Here is a 21,489-nt window from a genome sequence, read left to right on the forward strand (position 1 = left end):
AGGGCCATTTAAGAGCTTTTCTTGGGAAATGCTGGGGTAGGGTGAGGTGGGGTGGGGCTGTTGAGGGAGTGGGGGAGGTGCTGAGATATATAGATGGTGGCTTATGGGCCCAGGAGGGGGTTCTGCCACGTTTGGGTTTGAATCTGGCCCAGTTGGGGGCATTTGTTTGTCGACAAGAGAAGCCTGTAAGGTGGTGGACCTGGGGAACTTTGCTAGAAGATGCTGGGGAAGACGGGGCCCCGTTCCATGATGTCCGACTGTGTCCTCCAGGGTATGAGGCCGACCTTCCCACCCCCGATGCCACCGGTCAAGCCTGGGGCTGGAGGGGCCAACCCTGGACCCACGCAGGTGAGCCTCTCTCTGCCAGGGCGCTGGGCAGCAGGGCGCGAGACTCTCCGGCTGGCTGGCTGGCTGGGGCGCTGCCCGGAGGGGGACACGGTCACTGTCCACCAGCCTTGTTTCAACAGCCACTTGACCCTCTGGCGGGACTTTTCAGTGAGCCGCTCCTGCGGGCCGTGAATCTTTCCCTCCTGTTGGTACAAGGGAGACGGTCGAAGGTTACGGGGGTTAGCGGCTGCGGCGTCGCCGGCCGTGGGAGCGGCGATGACCGCCGTCGCGAGAGGGGTGACCTGCGTCTAAGAACTGCGGGGGCGAGTGTGATCATTTGTGCTCCTGGTAGCAGATGCCTCAGCGTCCGTTCGTTTCTTCCTTCGAGGGCGCCGTGGGTCCGAAGGCTGCTCTGAAGCCCCCCGTGCAGAGGCGGTGACGCCGGGCTGCGGACGCCGGGCCTGAGCGGGGAGGGGCCCGGCCCTGCCCCCCGCCCCTGCCCCGGCCCCCCGCGGCCGGCCGAGAAGTGCCAACGGAAGAGCCGGGGCCGCGGCCCCCGGTGCCGCACCCCGAGGGGCACCTGCGGCAGCTGCTCTGGGAGCCCCGCCCACCCCCGGGGTCCCGCAGCGGGGCCGAAGCTGCAATGAAGAGTGTATTTTCTGATTAAGTTATTATCCAGTTCTAAATAATCGCAGTTGTTTACGAAATCGATGTTACACTGTGCGTTGAACAATGTGGAATACAATTTATAACACGTTAAGATCTCGAGGCTTAAAGCGTACGCGGGAAACGGACCACGCCAGAAACCTAGCTTTTCTCCCGGACTCTGGTATGATCCCTCCCCCACCGGAAGTCAGCCCCAGGGCAGGGAGACGACGGCCCCGAGAGGCGGTCCCGCTGCCCCGCCCCTTCCGGTCCCCAGGGCTCTCCGGGCTCCGTCTCCCGGCAACGGCCCCAACAGCGTGGCCCGCTGCCCCGCCCCTTCCGGTCCCCAGGACCCTCCAGGCGCCGTTTCCTGGCAACGGCCCCAACAGCCGGTCCAGCCGCCATGCTGGGCGCAGCCGGCCGAAGGGCGCAGTCCTCGCCGCCCCTGCCGTCCGGCGCCCTCCGCGGCCTCTGCGCCTGGCTGGACGGACTCCCGCTCAGCCGCCCCAAGCGCCATCTGGCGCGGGACTTCAGCGACGGCGGTGAGGGCGGGCCGGCGGGGAGACGTCGGGGACTGCCGGGGCTGGGGTCCTTGGCGGGCAGGCCGAGGGCTCGGGGGTGCCCGGCCGGGGAGGGTGGAGGCCGCAGGGCCGGCTGTCCGCAGGCAGGAGCTCGCTCTTGGCTGAAGAATGCCCCAGCGGTCAGACCGAAGTCCCAGCCGCGCAGGCCCCCTGCAGGTGCAGGACGCTCCGGAGCAGGGGCGTGAGTGGCGCTCTGGAAGGAGTCTGTAGGACGCGAGAAGCGAGGCCGAGCGGCCGGCCCCTGGAGGAGGAGCCACGTGGTGGACGGGGGCTCCTGCTGAGTCCAGCTGCATTTGGGGGGCATTCCCCTCCCCCAGCATTTCCTGGGGAGGAGAGGGCAGCCTCAGGGTTCCTCCCGCAGCTCCTCCGACCCCAGGCTGGCCCTCCCAGCCCTCTCCGTGGGGGCACGCACACGCTGCTGGGGGGCCTGCAGCCTGGCCCCTGTGGCCACTCCCCCAGGACTTGGACCGTCCCTGGTTCTCCTGCCTCGTCTCTGCCCTCCTCCACCTTAGGGACCCTGGAAAACTGACATGTAACGAAAGGAGAGCTTCTAAGCTCATCAGGCCAGGCTGACCTTGCACCCCCGGCCCCTCCAGTGATGCTGGCAGAGATTGTGAAGCACTTCTACCCCCGGCTTGTGGACCTGCACAACTATGTCCCCACCTGCAACACAGACCAGAAGCTCAGCAACTGGAGTGTTCTCAACAGGCAGGCCTCCTTGCTCTCTGAGGGCAGCCTTTCCCCTACCCCTCCTGGTTTCTGGGGCACGTCTCAGGCTGTGTCCCTGACAGCTTTGCTAGTGTCTCAGTCTCACCGTAAGCCACCAAGAGGACAGCACAGTCAGGTTGAGACCCACTCGCCAGGGCGTCAGTCCTGCCCTCTGACTGTGTTCAACCCATGCTGCCTGCACCTCTCACTGACTCAGCAGTGATTCTGGGTTGCAGGCCCCTGCCTTCATGGGGTTGACAGTCTAGTGGGAAGACAGATACATGAGATGTAACCAGCGTCAGTCGTGATGGGTGACAGGACGGAAAAGGACCCTGAGGAAGTGACAGAATGAGGTGTGGGTGACCTAGGGCTGCAGTGGAGGCTGCAGTGGGGAGCAGGGTGCAGGGTCCCTGCTCTCCTGAAGGTGGACGGGGAGGGGAGCTCAAGCTGCCTGGGGCCCCTGGAGGCCATGGTCAGGACCTGGCTCCAAGCCTGGGGAATAGAAGGGACTGCGGGGTTGAGACCTGGGCAGGTTCTGGTAGGACTCGTTTCAGAGAGCTGTGAGGGAAAGGGGACTAGGGAGGAGGTGGAGGCGGGGGAGGCCGCTGCTTAACCCCAAGGGTGGGGGGGTGAGGGCTCTAGGGGTGGTGAGAAGTCTGATTCCGAGCACTTTGGAGTGGAGCCAGCAGGACTTTGCCGGAAGTGAGTTCTCCCGCTGAGGCCCAGGCTGGGACGGCCCCGGCCTGAAGGCGCAGGGCACTGACTGCTCTGGCCCCGGATGGGACAGCTGGGAACAGGATGGTTGCGGGGCTTCTGTGGGTGAAAGGGCAAGAAGGCACACAAGTCCCAGACTCTCTCCTCCAAGGAAAGCCAGACCCGCCTCCTGGCCCCACAAAGTGCACTGCTCTGAGGACTGCACCCCCTCTTCCTTTGCAGGAAGGTCTTTCACAAGCTGCGTTTGTGGGTCTCAGAGACAGAAATTCAAAAGGTCGTGGCTAACACGCCCGGGGCCATCGAGCCCATCTTGCTTGCACTGAGGGAAAAGGTGAAGGATGGTGCTGTCCAGCAAGCCCCGCCCCCCACAGCCGTAAGTGTTGGGCCGTTGTACGGCCTTTGACCTGCGCTTGTCATGCTAGGATGTGGCCTGGTTATCTGCCAGTGATAGTGACACATGGTGATGAAGGCCCTGCACACCCACGACCCTGGGGTGCAGACTGTAGTGAAACCCTAGTCCTTGGCCCTTTCCCAGCATGACCTTCCAGCCCCGGGGCAGTGAAAACTCCCTGTGCCCAGGCCAGGCCAGCCCCAGCCATGCTCTCTCCTCTCCAGTTCCCCCCACCCCCATCCATGCTTAGAAACACAGGGAGGGATGTTGGCAACATGAATGATGAGCGGTCCCCCATGGCTGGCCCTCACTGTACAACCTTTGAAACCTTTGCAGGACCCAGGACCCTCCAGTGCTGATGCTAACAGCCCACAGGCACAGCTCACCACCCCTGCACACACCGGTAGTACCCAAATCTCCAGATTGGGGAACTGAGGCCCGTCAGAGCCCACTCGGGCCTCCCATGAAGGGCAGTGTCAGATGAGGCTTGTGGCTCTCTTGAGTTCACACCTCCAGGAGGGCAGGTCCTTGCTCTGAGAGGAGGGTCAGGGGAGTCCTGGCTCCAAGGCCACCCAGGCTGCAGCTTCCCGAGTGGGAGCCCACGGCCCCGTCTGCAGTCTATATGGGGGCCATTCAGAGGCATCTGGGGCTGTACTGTGGGATGACATTAGGCTAGACAGCGCCTGCGTGGTGTCTCTGTGGGCTCCATGCCCCCCCCCCCCCCCCGGGTCAGCCTCTTCTCTGAGCTCCTGCATCTGCTTATCTCACAGGCCTGCAAGGCCCCACAGTGCCCTCCGGTGTGAAGACCCTTCCAAGTCAGAGGACTCCAGAGAGGACAGGCCACTGTGTGTACATAGGGTGGGCCCCTGTCTCCTGACCTCAGCTGTTCCACCTTCACCCCACCCCCACCAGCCTTCTGGGTCAAAGGCTGGGTGTTTGCTTTTCAGTCAGGACCCAGCCGATGGGTCCCTGGAGCACCTGGATTCCGGGCTGCAACAGTTACTGGAGGAAAAGGAGCAGGCCCTGGTCGTGCTGCAGGAGATGGTCAAGGTACAGTGACCTGGGTGCCCCTCAATGCCCAGACACCCCCCAGGAAGCGGAGGGGCTGCCTTCCTTTCTAGGAAGCTGGGACCCGTTGTGGGTATGGCAGTAGGTGGGGTAGACAAAGTGCCTGACCAGGGGGAACCTACAGTTAGTTTGACTATTTAGAAAACAACTGTGGAACGTTCCAAACATACCCAGAAGCAGAGAGAAGAGTATGGTGGACCTCCACCCCCATGACTCACCACCACCCTGCCTTGGCAGTTACCAAACCCCAGGGCCCAAAGGGACTACAGACAGTCCCAATTGCCACCACTCAGAGGTGCTAGATCACAGGCCCGAGGGCTGGGGGCCGAGTCAGGGAGCAGAAAACACTCCCCCAAGGCACATGCCTGGTTCTGCAGGTGCACGGCTGTTCCTCTGCTCCTTCACTAAGGGTCTCCAGCATTTCTGGGTTCAAGACGTGCTCAAGTCCCTTGCTGACATAGGGAGTGGCCACCCCCACGTCCCCCCCACCCCCACCCTGTGGGAGCACAGGCTGCGGGTTTGGACCTGAGACAGTGCAGGGAGGGTGGGGGTGTGTAGGCCACACCAGTCGGGTCTCAGCGTCAAAGGAGCCATCAGGAATTGTGAAAACAGCACGGTTCCCTAGCAGATACCCAAATCTTGATGAGCTGTTGTCTTGAGGAAACAGGAAAGTGATATCATCGTGTGGTTGGGATTTGCTGAAGGCAGCAGAGAGGAAGTGATAAGCAGCAACGGGGCTGAGGTCACTGTCATGCCCACGCCTGTGGCACCAGTCCATGTGCCTGCAGAGCGCGTCATAACTGTTCTACTCACCAAACCCGGAGGGGAACACCGCTCCACCTGTTATTTGAAACGGCGGGGCAGTCGACTGCTGCTGCCGTGATTGTTGCCAGTGGCGGGTCTCCACGGAGAGAAGATAGACTCCAGGGGAACATGGGGGAATTCCTTGGTTTCGCCTGTTGGTGGAGCCACAGCTGTGGGTCTGGGCGGGAGGCTCTCAGCCGGAGGAGGAAGTCCATCGCAGTGGACGGCGCTAGTCCGCGTGTGGCCTCCGGTCTTCACAGCTTGTGACTGGGGAGTGGGCCTGGGGGCGTGTGGCCACGATGTAGGGGGTGTGGACGGCAGCATGAGGTGGGGGTGTGCCGGTTCACGCTGCCCTGCGCTGTCCAGGGTTTGTGGAGGGGATTGGTCTGCGGAGAGGCCGACTCCCTGCCCCGAGCAGCTGGAGCTGTCTGCCGGTGGCTAGAGTGTGGGCTGTCACACCACTGACTTCACCTCTGTGTTTGGGGGCAGGCAAGCTTTTTCTCGCCTGCTGGGGTGTGCCTGGGTCTGTGCTGCTGGTAAGGAAGGGTTTGCGAGGTGGCTCAGGAGCGCTGCGGCCAGCCGCACCCATGGCCGGACAGCCTGGGGTGTGGAGCCTGGCCGTTCCTCGTGCGCTGACATCAGCGTGGGAATGGTTTCTTGGCCGGTAACTTTTAGAAGTAAACGGTGCGTGTGCTGCCCAAACGCAATGCCTGCATCCAGTCAACCGTCAAGTCTGCAAGCATGCCCCCCAAACCTGCCAGGGGCCGGGCGAGGCTCTTCCAGCAGGCAGGGCTGTAGAGGGCGAGGGCCAGGGGCCTCCATGAGGTCTTGGCAGCCCTGGCCAGCCAGGAGCCAGGAATGCATCAGAAGGGGTGAGGGAGGAAAGCCAGCACCTCCTATAACCACCCCCCTTCCTCTCATGTCCTGCCTCCCTGACTCCATTCCTGCTGCCCAGAACCCCCAACTGCATGGTCCCCCTGGCTGCATTGAGCTCATTTCTGACAGCCTTTCCCTCAGGGCCCCACTTGAGGGCTTTTGGTCTAAGCACCGGCGCTGTGGCCCTCGTGGTGGGGCCAGCTGCACGGTCAGGCGGGGCTGACGCTGCCTGGCCCCCAGCAGGTGGACAGGGTGCTGCCTTCCAGACATGTGTGTTCTCCTGAAGATTTTGCAGATGAAAGTGGTCAGGCTGGAGCGCCTGCTGAAGCTAAAGGAGCAGCAGATTGGAGAGCTGACAAGAACCGGGACAAGTCCCAGTGACCGAGAGTGGCCGCGGAGAAAGTCTCCTCTGAGAGGCCCAGGACCCACCCCTCCCAAGGCCACTAGACCTTGAACTCGAGCCTACAGGAGCACCCCCAGACTGGGCGTTCCGCACGTGGCTGTGAAGTGTGCGGCAGTCTTAGCGTGGGACGCTGGCATACGAAGTGCTGTGGGGTGTCGCTGTCGGTGTGTGGGTGTTCACGGTGTGGAGGCCAGGGCTTCCAGCCCACCCCGGACACCAGTCCGGATGCGAAGACTGGTCTCGTTCCCCTGAGCTGTGCTGTCGTCATTGTGTGTGTGAACAGAAAGTTCCTGTCTGTGGTGGTGTGTTGACAGTGGTGGTTAGGGCTGCGGGGCCAGCTGCGTCCTCCGTCAGCCAGACTGACGTCCTGTGGAGGGTTCTGTGGAAGCTGCACCTGGCGAGCGTGTCCCTGGGGTCGCTCCACCTCGTGCAGGAAGGGTGCCCGTGGGGATCGGGAGGGGTGGCCTGCGCCCTCCACTCTGCTCCAGAGAGGTTGGACCTGGCCTTGCTGTGGCCTCACTGTGCGCTAGGCCCTACTCAGTCCACGTGGAGCCCCGTCCCTGGGTTGGGGACTTCAGGGCAGGACGTTGGTGTGGCCCGGATGCCCCTGGACACTGTGGTTGGCCTGTACCCTCCTGCTGGGAGGACACCCTGGAGGTTTGGTTCTGCCCCCCCCCCCCGCCTCATTGCCCACCCCCACCTCCTGGGGCCTGAGGCTGGCCCCCTGCAGGGACTCAGAGCCACAAACCGTCTCCAGGGTTCCAGAGCCTTCCCCAGCCCTGAGTCAGACAGTCCATATCCTCCCTGAGTCAGACCCTGTCTCTAGGCCCTCGAAGCATGCATGCGTCAGGGCTTTGGGGCTCGGAGGGTGGGTCCAGGGCCCACGGGAGACAACTGGGGCTAAGCCGCTTGGAAACACGACCCAGCCAGGAGGCACATGGAGACTCATCGGTCAGGTGGCTGGCTGTCTTGGCCAGCAGCCAGGGCACCAAGGTGAATGAAGGGTGGGGGCGTGGCATTCAGGAGGGCATTCAGTCTGGAAGAGCACTCAGCTGCCTTCCCGGTGGGTCTGGGAGGGGTGGTCTCGGAGGTCTACACAGCCTGGCCCTGAAGAGCAAGGAGCCACAGGGTTTGTGGGGGTCGAGGCCCCACTAGTTGTGGACATTGGGGTTACAAATGGCACATGCTTGTTCCTGGTGTCAGGAGCCAGAAAATCTGCCTGGAAATGGGGTCTCTCTCGGAGCCCAGAGCTCAGGGCGGCATCTTGGCCGCTGCGGCAGGGGCGGGAAATGCCTGGGGAAGGGCCTGGCCCGAAGCCTGAGTCAGGACAGATCCCGGGGGCTTTAGACCCCAGCCCTGGCTGCCCGCCCAGCCCCTGCAGGAGCCAGGGTGAGGTGGGGGCATCCTGTATTCTGTTGCTTTCGTGGTACAGCACGGGGCTGCCAGCCTGCTCTGGGGCCCAGACCTGTACAGACACAGGTGCACTCGTGAGACTGGTTGGTCCCTTACTGAAACAGGAGGGTGCTGTGCGGGCGTGTGTGTGCACAGTCATGCCTGTGTGCTCCCCAGTAGAGGTGGCTCTGAGGGCTGGGTGTTGGGGTAGAGACAAGGATGGAGCTTGGGGAATGTGGCCCCAGGTGATGGTGCTTGGAGGCAGGGGCCACTTCCAAGTGCAGGCCCAGCTTGCTGACCTACAGTTAGGCCCATGGGCAACCTCTTTGGGGATGGGGGATGGGGAGGGCTGGGGGGACAGGCAGGGAGCTGACCAGGGGCCAGGGGGCACAAGGCAGGGAGAGGGGGTGTGAGCCCCACCCTGGCTGAAGGAACAGCTTGGTTTTGTGCCCCCAGCACAGGCTGAGATGAGGAATAGCCCATGGTGGGTGTCGGGTTCTGAGGGGGCAGGGCACATCAGACCCTATTTCTGGAGGGCCTGATTCAAGGGCGTGAGAGGCTCCCCTCTGATCTGCCCAGCTCCTGAAGGGACAGCCCCCTTACCCCTGCCCTGGACAGCAGACATGGTAGACAGGTAAACGGGCAGTGGGTTCTGAGTTCTTGGCTGTGGGCAGAGCTGACTCAGGCCAGGTCCCACTGGACAGTGGTGGGGGAGGGTGCCAAACCACACCCTGTAGGAGGTAGGACCCCGGGCTGGCACTCGCCCCTCCAGGCTCTGTATGGGAAGCCCCTCCCCAGCAAAGACCCCCAAACTGAAACCCCAATGACCGTTCCTTTGGGGGCTCCCTCTGGCCCAGCGGCACCCATGACCTTGGGTGGCCATGATGTCACAGGACTTCCTGCTGCCAGGTGTCCCCTCTGCAGGGCCGGGGACTGATAGCCAAGCCTGGGGGCTAGCCAGGGTACTCCACATGGGACCGTAGGTCAGGAGGTGGGGTGGGGTTGGAACCCCCTGCGGAGAGCAGACCACTTGTGTCCCCTCAAGCCCTCCCCAGTGTGCTTGCATCTTGGGGTGCCACTTGGAAGAGGCTGGCTGGGGTGCAGGTGCTGGAGGGGATGGTGTGTGCCACAGGCTGCAGAGTTGGGGGTACCCTCGGGGCCTGTACAAAGCTATTGATAAGTGAACCATGGGGCACTGCTGCGGGTCCCCCCCAACCCCATTCTGTTTACCTGGGCACCTAGGGCAACCTCATGGTCAGGCCAGCACAATTTCAGGCTCAAGAGCTTCTGGATCCTTCTCTGGGGAGGTAGGATCCCAGCACAGTGCCACGAACCAGAGGGTCATCAGCCCAGGTCTGGGGTTCCTACCCCAGGCCACAAGGTGTTCTCCCGGGCTCTCAGGACTCTGGTGCTCCTGGAACCTGGGGTGCCCACCTCGGGGGGCTCCTACAGATGGTTAGCAAGTTGGAAGGCATGTTGCTATGGATACCCGGGGTGTGGGCTCAGGCCTGGGTCTCCAGCCCCCCCAGGAAGCAGTTGCCTCTGCGGTGTGCTCATGGTTGCTCAAGGTGATGGCATGCTGTCCTGCTGGCCAGGACTCCTTGGGGAGGACACAGTGAGTGACACCAGCCAGGTACCGTTTCCCAGGTAACCGTACAAGGGACCGAGCCTGGGGGTGAATTTAGGACAAAATCAGAAGCCAGGCCAACCCTACCGTGCAGCTGCTCTTTCTCTAGTTTGAGGTTTAACTTTGTGTTGAAGCGGAGTGTGGGCCGACAGTGGCCCACACACTGGCTGACCTCAGTCCTCAGTTCCTGCCCACGGTGGATGTGCACAAGTGCTAGAACCAAGTGAGTGCCTCCAGGAGGGAGCCAGTGGAACACCATGCGGCTTCATCCCCGGGTGCAGAGATGCAGGCAGAGCAAAGGGGACTGAAGGTGGGTCTGAGCGCAGAGACGCCCAGCGTCTTGCCCCTTGGGGTCGGACTCCCTCCTCCCACAGTAGCCAGGCTCCCGGAGGAGGCCGCAGGCGGTCCCGCTGAGCCGCTCCTCGTCGCTGGCTCTGGCGTTCCCGCACACGCGGACCTCCCTCCGCTCAGACCCTGGGTTGCCGGCCCCGGGTTCAAATCAATGCCTGGTTTCGAGTTAGCTCACTCCAGCTTTCTCCCGCTGCGAACCCTGAACCCCAGAAACAGCCACCCGAGAAGGAGAAGTTGAGCGGGAGCAGTGCCAGCCTGCCCCTCCCCAGGCTAGACAGCGGAGGGGGGGTGGCGCAGGGGAGCCCGGCCGTTCAGTGGGCAGATCTTTCTGCATGTGTGAAATACTCATAATTTCTAAAACTTTTTAAGGAAAAACCCTAGGGTGCACAGAGGTGTCATGTGAACTGGTGACTGGAAACCCACTGCCCAGGATCATGGAGTGCCCAGGGCCTCACAGCAGGCACAGACCGCTTCTCTGGCCTGGCCCCGCCCCCGCCCAAGGTCAGCCAAAATCTGGGGTGGCTTGGGTTTGGAAAACCGGCTTCCTCATTTGTAAAATGGGGAAGTGAAGCTCCCAGCGGTCGGGGTAGGCCTGGCCTCACTCCCACTGCCCCCCTGCCACCCCTCCGGCCTGGCCCGAGAGTGGCCCCATGTGGCCAGTGCAGGCATCACACCTTGTTGACCCTCAAAAATGGGCAACGCATGGTCCAGGGTTGTAAATATTGCAGCTTTGGACTTTAATGACCAGCAGGCCTGGCATTCCCATTACCTTCCTGCAGAAAGGACTGGGAATTCCCAGCACAGCTGGAAACCTGTGAGCTCGCTGCCACCGGATCAGGAGTGGGGGGAGCGGGAGGTGGGGCGCAATCCCCCCTCCCCACTGTGGTCTGCGCTCTGTGGGGAGCCCCTGCCCACACGATGCCCTCTCTCTGGCTCATGAGTCTATGTTTTCATGGATTTTGAAACAACGGATCCAACTTTCTAACACTCTTGCACCCACTTTCCCACTCCCAGCTGTGTATCTGAGTGAGTGCACGAGTCTGCGGAAGCACTGGGCAGGTCGGAGCTGACACAGTGCTGCTGGAGACACACCTGGGGGGGGGGTGCACCCAGGCAGAGGCCACCCCAGGACTCCCGTGGGGCCCCACAAGGTCCCGATGGCTTAAGTTCTGGCAAAAAAGTCATTTCACGTGGGCGGTAGGGTGTCAGGGCAGTGGTGTGGAAGGGAGGGAGAAGGACCCTCTCTCTGCTGGTTCCAGTCCCCAGGCATTCAGATGAGAGAAGGTTAGCATATCCACCCTCGTGGGACAGGCCCTCCAGTGGCAGAGGGAGGGAACCCCAGGCAGGATAGGGAGTGGGGGTACCAGCCAGAAATGGGAGCAGGGAACGGGGAAATAAACAATAAAAACACGGGCATTGTAGAGTGGGTGGCCAGGGAAGAAGAAATGAAGAAAATGAGGTTGATGGTTCAGGCACTGAAGCAGCAGGTACAAAGGCCCTGGGGTAGAGAACCAGGGGTGAGAGAGCTTTTGTTGTCTGGTCTTCAGGCTAGTGGGTCAAGGCTTGGGGATACTTTACCCTGAGAAATGTGGGAGCCATTGGCAGATGCTGGACAAACAAGTGGCTCAACGTTCTGTCAGGGTCCTTGTGACTCCAGTAGGTTGGGGCCTGGGGGCCCGGAGACCCCCCAGGCAAGCCCAGTGGACGAGGCCTGAGGAAGGAGCAGCAAAGGTTTGAGAAGTCCTGCCCTTTGGCAGGTTTGGCTGCGAAGGAAACGTGCACACAAATGTCCTCAGCATCCCTGATGAAACACATCCAGAATTCCAAAACACAGGGAAGGGAGGCTCTACGAGAGGCTGTAGCGTAAAGCCGTTCCCAGGCAGAATGAAAACCCCGAGGTGCAGGGCTCGCTTGGCGTTCAGACATTGCACGAGCTGCTCAGGTTGTATTTCTGAGCTGGGAAAGCTTGGGCGCTTAGCTTCGTATTTCGCCGATCTTTTGCAGGGTTAAATATTTTGTAACTTTTTTTTTCTTAAAGAGAGACAGAGCGAGCACAAGTAGGGGGAGGAACAGAGGGAGAGGGAGAAGCCGACATGGGACTCGATCCCAGGACCCTGAGATCATGACCGAGCTGAAGGCAGACACCACCATCTGAGCCACCAGGTGCCCGGATTTTGTAACTCAACATTTTTAAGGGAGAAAACCCTCAAGGATGCACAGAAGGTGTGAAAATGTGAGCTGATGATTGGAAATGCAGCTGAACATCCTGCTTTTGTAAATCTTAGTTTAGAAATTTATTTAAAATAAGAAATTTAGATGCAAGCTTTCACTGCGTGACCAGGAGTGAAACCACAGATGAGTACTTAGGAGAGGACCTTGCCAGGCCTCCGGGACGCGGACCGCTGCTCCGCGGGGGTGCCTGCAGACCGCCCGGGCCTGGGAATACCCCACCGCGGGTGCCCAGGGAAGCGTGGCTGCTGCCGCAGAGACGGGTGGCGCACACGCTTCGCCCCAGGAGGTGAGGTGGTGCCTGGGAGCGACGCCGGGCAGGAAACCAGAGTGGTGACCGGCGATGGCCTCTGGGCAGCACATAGACCTCTCTTTTCCGTGTTGCTCTCGATTTCTATAGTAGCAATATTGTTCTATAATCAGGAAAAAGTGGAAGATGACGGTTCTTCCCAGCTTGCCTGGGAGACGCAGAGTCGTGCTGCTGCCTCCCTCCGGTGTCCTCAGAGACTCTGCAAAGGACACCGGACGCTCAAAGATCCGCCGACAAAGTGCTCAGGCGTGGGCTTGCTGCCTCCGGGCCCCGCCCCACCAGGAAACACAGAAGCTCGGCCAGGAGGTGGTCGACGGGGATCCCGCAGGGTGGACCTGCCCCAGGGGAGGGGGCACCCCACGTCTAGACCCTTCTGACCCCCCCCACGCCCTCCTGGATCTTCTCACAGGCTCTTTGTCTCCTCCCTCCCCCCACAGACTGAAATAAAGTGATACGTGCCCTCCGTGCCCCTGACTCCATCCCTCAGGTTGGCCCAGTGGTTGTCCAGGCAGAGGGCAGGTTCAGAGGTCAAAGAGGGTGGACGGGGCGTGGGGGGCAGCAGGGCCGTGATAGAGGCTGTGGCACCCTTGGACACCCTCATGGTGGCAGTCTCCTGGATGTGCTGGACCCACCCCTAGCTGCCCGACCCTGGTTGGCACGGTGCCAGCTTGCCCCACCCTGCCCCCTGCGTGCAGCCCATGCTGGGCAGCTGGCTGGTGGGTGTTGAGCCCTCTCTGGGCTCCCAGAGGAAAGCCCACCCTTCCTGGCTGGGCCCCAGGAGAGACCAAGCAGGGCCCCTCTCGTTCCTCAGCTGGTCTCTCCTGAAAGACCACCACCATGCCTGCCTCCCACTCCCAGGGCCCACGTGGGGCCAGCCTCTCAGGAAGGGCTCACCCTCCCCACACCCTGTCCCAAACTTTCTGAGTCTCCGTTACCCCTCTGCCCAGTGTTCCGATTGGCCCCAGACCCAGGGGAGCTCACATATACTCACATGTACACTCCGGGTACACACACGATGTGCACACACATGTACGCGCACACTCAGTCCCCCAGGGCGCCTTCCTTTGCTCGCACTGTCCGCGGGCTGCTGCCCTGTCTGGACCGGTCCTCTTCTCCATGACCCAGAGCTGCATGGAGCAGCAGGTCACGGAGCTCCTCCCTGGGTGGTCTGCAGCTCTGTAGCCAGGAGAGGTTGGCCCCAGCTCAGCCCCTTCCCAAGACCCTGGGTCCACTCAGCCTTCCCAGCCCTCACCCAGAACAGGGGGTGCCCTACAGCCCCCAACAACCCAGCCAGGCAGTTCTCTGTTTACGAAGAGAGTGGGGAGGGGCCCTCCTAGGGAGCACCCGGTGCTGGCACACTTGTTTCTAACCCTGACTGGCCCTTGTCCCTGGATGCTAGGCTCACCTTGCTGCTCTGGGCCTCGGTTTACCCCTCAGCAAACTGAGGCTGAGGACCAGGGCCCCACAGGCCCAGCCAGAGCTGATGCAGGCAGGGGCTGGGCAGTCTTGCCCACCCCTGCAGCACTCCCTATTCCTAACTGACACCCCAGACTTCTGCCAAGGGGCCTGCAGTACCTGTGGGGACCCCAAACTGGAGCCTGAAGAAGACCTCTCTCTGTGAGTCAGCTGGCCCAGGACCCAAGGAGACCATGAGGGAATGGCAGTGGCCATTATGTGGGGAAGACAGAAGGTGACAGACCCCTCCCCAAACTGGGGGCAAAGCCCCCTTCTCCGTGGGAAAGACACCCCTGGCTGCCAGGTCGTGGATGGTAGTGACTGAGCTGGGGTCAAGGTGGATAGCTGGGGACCTGGGCCGAGCCTGGTGTCTAGACCCAAGGGGAGTGGGTGGGAGGGGTTGGGCCAAGCGTGTGTGGGCATGTGTATGAGTGAGCAGACATGAGCATGAGTGTGTGGTGAGTGTGTGCCCACACGTACTTGCGTGAATGTGTGTGCATGTCTGTGGGACAAGCCCAGAGGCCCAGGCTTGGGCTAGGTGCTCAGAGGGCCTCCCAAGGGCTGGGGCTGCCTGGTCAGCAGTCCCAACAAAGGGCCACAGTTCTTCCATGGGTGGGGGGTCCTGGAAAGGCCAAGGGTGCCCTGGGAGGGGCTGTGTGCACAGCGGCCTTGGAGGGCAGAGGAAAGTTCCCATGGCCGGGCCAGTGTTCTGATACGGCATGGGAGAGGAGAAAGAAAATATCAAGAAGCCACGATTATCTCCCCCGGAGAGGGAGTCACAGGACACAGCCTTGAAACCCTGACGCAGAGAGGCAGGGGCCTCCCAAGCCATGCTTAACCCTTTGCCTCCCCCTCCTGCCCCTTCCCCTGGGCCCATCCATCCTCCTTCAGACCCTTGCGTGCACGGCCCGACCAGGAGCACTGGTCCCGGGGACCCAGCACCCTCCCGTGGCAACCCATGGGTGCCCAGGGCCACAGGCCCCTGAAACTGAGGTCACACTGGCCGTCCTGCCCTTCTGCTCGGGGAACCCCCAGGAGCACGGGGATCTCTGTCCGGGCGCCTCTCCCAGCGCAGTGTTGAGGGTGGAGGGCCAGACTCATTTCCTGTTAGCCCACCTCCTTGAGACCTCGTTCTGGCCATAGACAAGGGTGTCGGGACCCCAGGTTTAGCAAATCAAAATTCAGGATAATCAGCTCAATTCCAAGCCAGATCGATGAGTAGTTTTTGTTGTGACCGCATCCTCTGCACTGCTCCCCACTCCTCTGTGAAATGATGTCCTCGCTCGAGTCTGTTGAGGGGCCAAGGCTCTCGTTCCTCTGGGTAATACCTGGGGGTGGGAATGCCACGCCACGGGCACATGACCTTTAACCTCATGCCTCCGGAGGGGTTGGCCATTTTCAGCACCTCCTTTGACAGGTGGGGAAACTGAGGCCAGGAGAGGCAGCCCACGCTGTGCTGCCGTGGTGAGCCATAATCCAGGCCTCAGATCTTCCACTGCAGAGGGGCGGCCCACCCTGCCTGAACAGGGCTGGAAAGTGACAGTGGAGACTAACCCAGGAACTGCAGTGAATCCCCAAAAGCGCAGGGCAGGCTGGGGTGTGGGCAGACTGGGGGTGCGGGCAGACTGGGGGTGCGGGCAGATTGGGGTGCTGGGCAGGCCAGGGTGAGGGCAGGCCGGGGTGTGGGCAGGCCGGGGTGCGGGCAGGCTGGGATGCTGGGCAGGCTGGGGATGCAGGCAGGCTGGGGTGTGGGCAGTCCAGGGTGCAGACAGTTTGGGGTGGAGGCAGGCTGGGGGTGAGGGCAGGTTGGAGGTGTGGGCTGGTGAGACTGAAGCCTCTGTATCCCACAAACTAATGGGGTACCCTCTCTGGGAACAGACGGGGAGAATCCAGCAAGGGTTAACAACAGGCTACCTTCTGGGGGCTGGAAGCCATGGCCTGAGCTGAGCAGACAGCTGTGGGACAGGCCCTCCCCGCCTGGAATGGAGTATGGGGAGGGAGCGAGTTGTCTTGAAGGCCACCCCTTATCACCCATCAACTCAGTGCCAAGCACGTCCTCCCAGGGCCAACAAGGATATTTTCTGTCTTGTAGGCAAAGGGAGGGCCGGGCCTAGTGCATTTGGAGTTTTAGGGGCCGCTCTTGGGGTCCATGGTGCCCAGGGTTGCACCAGACCTAGCAAGGGGGCCCTGCTCCAGGTGACAGGGACCAAGACACAGAGCCCAGGCCTGCATGGACTCCACGGGGCTGGCCAAAAGGAAGGCTTCTTGAGGGTGGAGTCTGCCTAAAGGACCCAAGAGTGCTACAAAGACCCCAGCCTCGGTGTCTGCCCGCTGGGAACTGTCCTCACCACTTGAGGGGGGTCTGTACCTGCGTGCAGAAAAGTCTGACCTGGGGTCTCCCTGGACAGGTGGGAGCCAGGCTGTGTGGCCACATGTGCAGGGAGGGGCCGCCTGTGGCCTAGCATTCCTGCTCCCGGTTTGGGTTCCACTCAAACACGGAGGGGGCCACGCAGCAGGTCAGAGCAGGGTGGGTGGGCAGGGTGCCCCTGTCGGGCAGCGAGTGGCCCCAGCGTCCATCTGCTGGGCACTCTCCCAACAGCTCTACCAGGCTGAAGCTGTCCCTCAGTCCATTCCTTCATCTCCTGGATCCACAAGACTGACGTGTGTGGGAGGCTGACGCCTCGAGAGTCGGGCTGTCCAGGGGCCACAGCCAGGCTGCTGGGATGGGAACCCCCCACAGAGCGCCCAGCCTCTCAGCCGCCTCCTTCCTCTGACCATCTCCGCCGGCAGGCAGGCAGCCGAGGGAGGCTCCCGGACACAGAATCTCCCACGTCTCTGTGGCTTTCGGGGGAAACACAGACAGTGGCCTGGCCCCTTCCCCCAGCTGGTGGGTCACTGGCCACCCCACCCCCAGGATAAACTCTTGGGCTCCTCCAGCTTCGAAGGGAAGGGCAGGCCAGGGAGATCATGAGGTGACTGGAGGGGGACCAGGGACACCCAGCCGAGGCCCAGGCCTGGGGTCCTTGCCTGACGCTGTCTCTTTAACCCTTTCTGGCCTTACACTGAGCAGGCCTTGACTTACAACAGGGAAAACAAGTTTAAGGAAACAAAGTGCAGACGTGGCAGTGCTCTGTCCCCACCCCACCGCCCTCTGCCCCAGGACCCCGGCGGTACTGCAGAGAACAGTGAACAGAAGACGCGGCCTGAGCCACCACGGGGCTGGAGGGCTGGGGCGTAAGGGCGTCCCCCTTCAGCCCGAGACTCCACAGCCAGTGTGAACGAAGGGGGTGTGAGCAGGTTTGGGGCTCTGCTCCTCTCAGCAGAGGATGGGGGCTGACACGCCCTTTGCCTCCCCAGCATGGGCTCGGGGAGTGTCTGTCCCTGACTGCCCAGACGCTGGTCTCTGCACCTCTGTGTCCATCAGCCTGAGGCAGAGGCCTGAGGCCAGCACTGGGGGACTGTCCCCGCAGAGGCCACGGGCCTGCACTAGCTCTGTTCCAAACAGGGGTCCAGACCATGGCGGAGCGTGTCAGGAGGGCCTGGGCCAGGCAGCAGGGCCCATGCATGTCCATGAGAGGCTGATGGCTGTGCTCATGTGTCCACCTGTGCCCCCCCCCCCAGGGTCCTGCCTCTGCCCACCTAGTGGCCGGTGCGGTCAGAGACTCAGATGCAGCGGCATTCACCCCTGCTCTACAGGTGGGCAGAGCTGAGGGGCTGCGGTGCACATGTACACACACACCCCATCCCTCTCCTAGGCAGGTGCCCCAGGCTGAGGAGTTGCACGCAGGGCAGCTCAGCTCCTGCCATACGGAAGTCGGTGCCCGGTCAGTGCCAGGCCAAGTTGGGGGCAACCTGGTCCCCATGGGGGAGTGTCCACCACTCTGTTCACAGAACTTCCTGACTGTGGGGAGTGGCAGAGGTGGGGGCCTGAGTCTGAAACAGGAGGGTCTTCCAGGTCCCCACCTGTGTCCTGAGTTCCCTGGGGGTGCTGCCTGTCCAGCACCTGCAGCCCCCTCTGCTCTCCCCTCGGCTCCCGCTTGATCTGAGCCACAAGCGTGTGTGTGTCTGTGTGGGCAGTCTTGGGTCCTTGCTTGGCTGTGCCCTCGGTGTGTGGGACCCAGGCAGAGCTATCCCACCTGATCCTCAGGACTCCCATGGAGTCTTGGGGGGGGGGTCCGGGACTTGGTGCCCAGGGGCATCAGCAGGGAAGGGAGGGAGTGGGAAGAGACGTGCATTTTCCGGGCCTGACGCAAGCAGCAGCACGTTGGTAGATAAGGCGGGCTGGGGCTGGCCTGGTCCCAGGCCCCAGGCCGGCAGCCCCCAGGCCCCGTGGCCTCACCGCCCTCCCGCTGGGCCCAGGCTCAGCGCTCTGCTCAGAGCGGGCCTTTGTGCCCCAATCTCGCAGGCGCGGGGGTGGAGGGGGTCCTTGGCACGGCTCAGCCTGGAACCACATGTGACAGCGGCTGCTCTGTGGGCCCCAAGGTCGCGGCCTCCCATAAATGGGACGGACCCGCCGGCAGAGGCAGAGCTCCGCCAGCAGACGGGCTCTCCTCCGTGCTCCCAGGCTCCGCCGCCTGCACCGGCTGCCCAGGACCCGCTGCCTCCCTGCTCCTCGCCAGACCTCCCCGGCCGGCCGCTCCCCGGGACCCTCGCCCAGGACCAGGACCGGTGCACGCTGCTTGCTGTTCCTTTTTCCTATGCATATACTTCTTTGAGGGTCTGGCCTGAAGAGGTGTAAGGCATGGGAAAATGGGGCAGCGAGGTCCTCCTCGCCCACAGAGCCGCTCTTGCGCCGGCATTCCCGCCTGCGCTCCCGCCGGTCCCACGTCCCTCCTCCGGCTGGGAAGGCTTTTGTGTGTGCCCTAGGGGCCTGCCCCTGATTGACCTTTGCCCCCAGGGGCCGGGTCACCCCCAGAGTCACAGAAGCTGCTGGAACAGGACCCAGGGCAGCTGTCAGCGGGCACGGGGGCAGGACCCCTCAGGCAGGGACCGCGAGGGGTGTCTCTGGGCTTCCGCGTGCGGGAGGCTGGGGCAGGTGGGGGGTGTCGCAGAGGCTGTCCCGGGGGCTGGTCACGTTGATTTCTGTTCTTACACCTTCATTCTACTTTCGTAACGGTGAGTGTGAATCGATTTTCTGATCAGAAATGTCAATAAAGCTAATTTGATGTGAACTGAAGTGTGATCATGTCTTGAGGTTAGAGTTTAAATCAAAGCCTCCCGGTCCTACGAGGCTTTCTCTCGCTGCTGGAGTGCGTGTGGGGGGCGGTCGCATGAGGAGGTCTCGGAGGAATCAGTAAGAAATGTGTGGACATGGACGTGAGGGGGTGACCTGGCTCCCGGGCGTGTGCAGGGACGGTGCAGCGGCCAGGGCCTGTGCCACCTAGGGCGGGTGTCCCCAGGGTGCCTGGGAGCGGACGGGGGGGGTGGGCCAGGAATCTGCAGCCGCTGCCCCGCGGGTCAGGGTGGGGGCCCCTTATCCCTGGAGCCTGTGATCTTAACTTCCTGGTGTAGAAAAATGGACAGAAGCTCTCAGGAACCGAGAGCTTAAGCAATGATTGCTGGCCTTTGTCGGCTAATCGGCCCAGCCAATCGAGCGATTACAGACGCCCCTTTATCAGCAGTGCTGGGCTGGCCGGTCCCCTAATCTCATTTGATCGTTCCTCCCTCCAAGACCACAGCCTCCGGGAGGAGGGGAAGGGATGGGCTGGGTGGGCAGCAGGGCGGGGCAGCTCCCAGGAGACCCTCCCCGTGCCTTGTCCTTGTGGGGTTGGGGGGCGGGCTCCCCGCGGGACCCCTGAGAGTGCCGCAGGACAGCAGGGATCCCGGCACCACTCAGTGTGGACGCAGCAGATAGGGCCTGGCTCCTGGGAACCTGGGGCGGGGGGTGGTGGGTCCCTCAGCATTGCCAGCTTTCCCCCGGGGTTCCAGGCTGACTAGGTCACACGCCCCACCCCAGCGCTGGGGGTGGGGTCCCCGTCGACCGTGTGGAGCTGGGTGGGCTGCTCCCTTGCCACTTGCAGATAACTGCCTGAGCTGGGAGCGTGGGTGCTGCGGGCCCGGCCGCTGCTGGGGGTCCTCTCCCGCCACTCACGACCGTGGCTGCTGCACAATGATGGGGTCCCGGGGACAGCCCTCCCTCTCGCCCCGGGTGCCCATGGAGTGGAACGTGTGCAGAGCATCGGTGCCACGGCACAAGGAGCTTCTTCGCCGCCGTCGTGGGGGTGCAGGGTCTCTCCAGATGCCCCGGGGCCGGGGGCCGGAGGGGACAGCGTTTGTTCAGCAAGCCCATGACTTCCTCTCTGCTAGCGGGGGTGTGTGTGTGGCGGCGGTGGCCCCCGCCCCCAGGGCTCACTGCCTGGCGCCCCCCGAGTCTGGCCTGCGCGTGCCTGCAGTCCAGCCAGCGCCCATGCAGCCCGCCAGACACCGGCTGTGGTTTCAGGAAGTTCTCAGGGACATAAGCTCCACGACCGTGGACCCAGTACCTGGCTCCGCAGCGAATAGCCTGCCATAGGTGCTTTTTCCCATTGCTTTTGAAGCCTGTGAGTGTCTCAGACACGAGACCCTGCAGGGACCCCGGCTGCTCCTCGCCTGGGTTGTCACCCACTGAGGGGGGCGCTTGTCTTACAGCTGCTTTCATGTGGTTCTAGCTCGGCTGCTCTGCGGCCGCCGCGGCTCCCTGCCCCTCTCACAAGTGACTTTTGAGGAGCCCCAACAGGTGTCCACTGTAAAGTCTCTGTTTTCTGTAGACTGGAATTTGGGTTTTGGGCAAGACTATTTCACAGGTGTTTCTGTGTTCAGCCGCAGGGGGTGAAGCCTGCTGTCCCGTGCTGGTCCCGCCTAAGGGGGCTGGAGCCCAGCACCAGTCTGAGCAGCAGGGGGAGGGCCTAGGAAGCATGGTCCCAGCAGTGAGTCCCACCCCCCAGCCCCACGGTGACTGCTCATGAAGGCCACTCGGGTTATAGAGAAGACCAGGCGAAGGGGCGTCTACTGCCCAGGTTTCCAGCAAGTGATGCCCCAAGCAGCAGGGTGTGTGGGTCCTGGGAGCAGAAAACACAGCACAGATGCCCCTGGTCACGCCGCACGGAGGACACAGGACATGTAGGACACACACTGTGACTCACTGAGCTTCCCCTGGAACCACTGGGCAAGTAAAAGATCACTAAATGCTCACATTTTTAGGGATGTAGAAAGATTGGTGTTTTTGAACCAAATTAAAACCAAAGAAAACACACAAAGCTGAACAGCATGTGTTTAAGCAAATCCTGACTCCACAAAAAATCTTGAGTAAACGGCCCAACAGAGCGGCAAGTAACCACAAGTGGATGGAGGAGTGGCCGTCCCTACGAGAGGGTTCAGGCCTTGGCCTGTAGCTGGCCTGTGGCTTTGCTGCCCCTGCACAGGTCTGTTCTGACGCCCAGACTTTTGCTGCTGGAACTGGGTGGGGAAGCCGCTCTCTACAGCAAGCTGGACCCTGTGTGCCAGGAGCTCTCGGGGTCCTGCTGCAGCGTCCTTCCCGGGGCCCAGACTGAGGCCTCCCCCTGCAGCCATGACAGTCCGGCCAGAGGGACTGGTAGAAGGCTGGGCCCTCGAGCCACATCAGACACAGGT

The 21,489-nt window shown here is 62.2% G+C and overlaps 1 protein-coding gene and 1 long non-coding RNA gene across 19 annotated transcripts in view; both read left to right on the forward strand.

Moving 5' to 3' along the window:
• Positions 1–6,767, forward strand: part of LOC103658539 (sperm flagellar protein 1-like) — a 10,430-nt gene extending 3,663 nt beyond the window's left edge. For 3 of the 18 annotated variants that reach the window (XM_040624715.1, XM_040624719.1, XM_040624714.1), the window contains exons 3-7: positions 3,198–3,348; positions 3,703–3,769; positions 4,137–4,224; positions 4,314–4,416; positions 5,102–5,945. In XM_040624715.1, the coding sequence (XP_040480649.1) occupies positions 3,198–3,348; positions 3,703–3,769; positions 4,137–4,224; positions 4,314–4,416; positions 5,102–5,317 (625 nt within the window). In that variant the 3' untranslated portion in view covers positions 5,318–5,945. Of the gene's footprint in view, positions 1–1,059; positions 1,157–1,286; positions 1,515–2,149; positions 2,262–3,197; positions 3,349–3,702; positions 3,770–4,136; positions 4,225–4,293; positions 4,417–5,062; positions 5,946–6,354 lie in introns of those variants that run through there. The other 15 variants (XM_040624718.1, XM_040624713.1, XM_040624724.1 and 12 more) reach the window with 15 other exon arrangements.
• Positions 6,768–8,323: 1,556 nt separating this feature from the next.
• LOC103658528 lies at positions 8,324–12,891 on the forward strand. Its single transcript, XR_567201.2, has 3 exons — positions 8,324–9,846; positions 10,257–10,388; positions 11,926–12,891. It is a non-coding gene; the product is annotated as an uncharacterized LOC103658528 (long non-coding RNA).
• Positions 12,892–21,489: the final 8,598 nt, after the last annotated feature.

Source organism: Ursus maritimus, unplaced genomic scaffold (assembly GCF_017311325.1).
Source record: "Ursus maritimus isolate PB19 unplaced genomic scaffold, ASM1731132v1 scaffold_7, whole genome shotgun sequence".
Classification (NCBI taxonomy): Eukaryota; Metazoa; Chordata; class Mammalia; order Carnivora; family Ursidae; genus Ursus; species Ursus maritimus.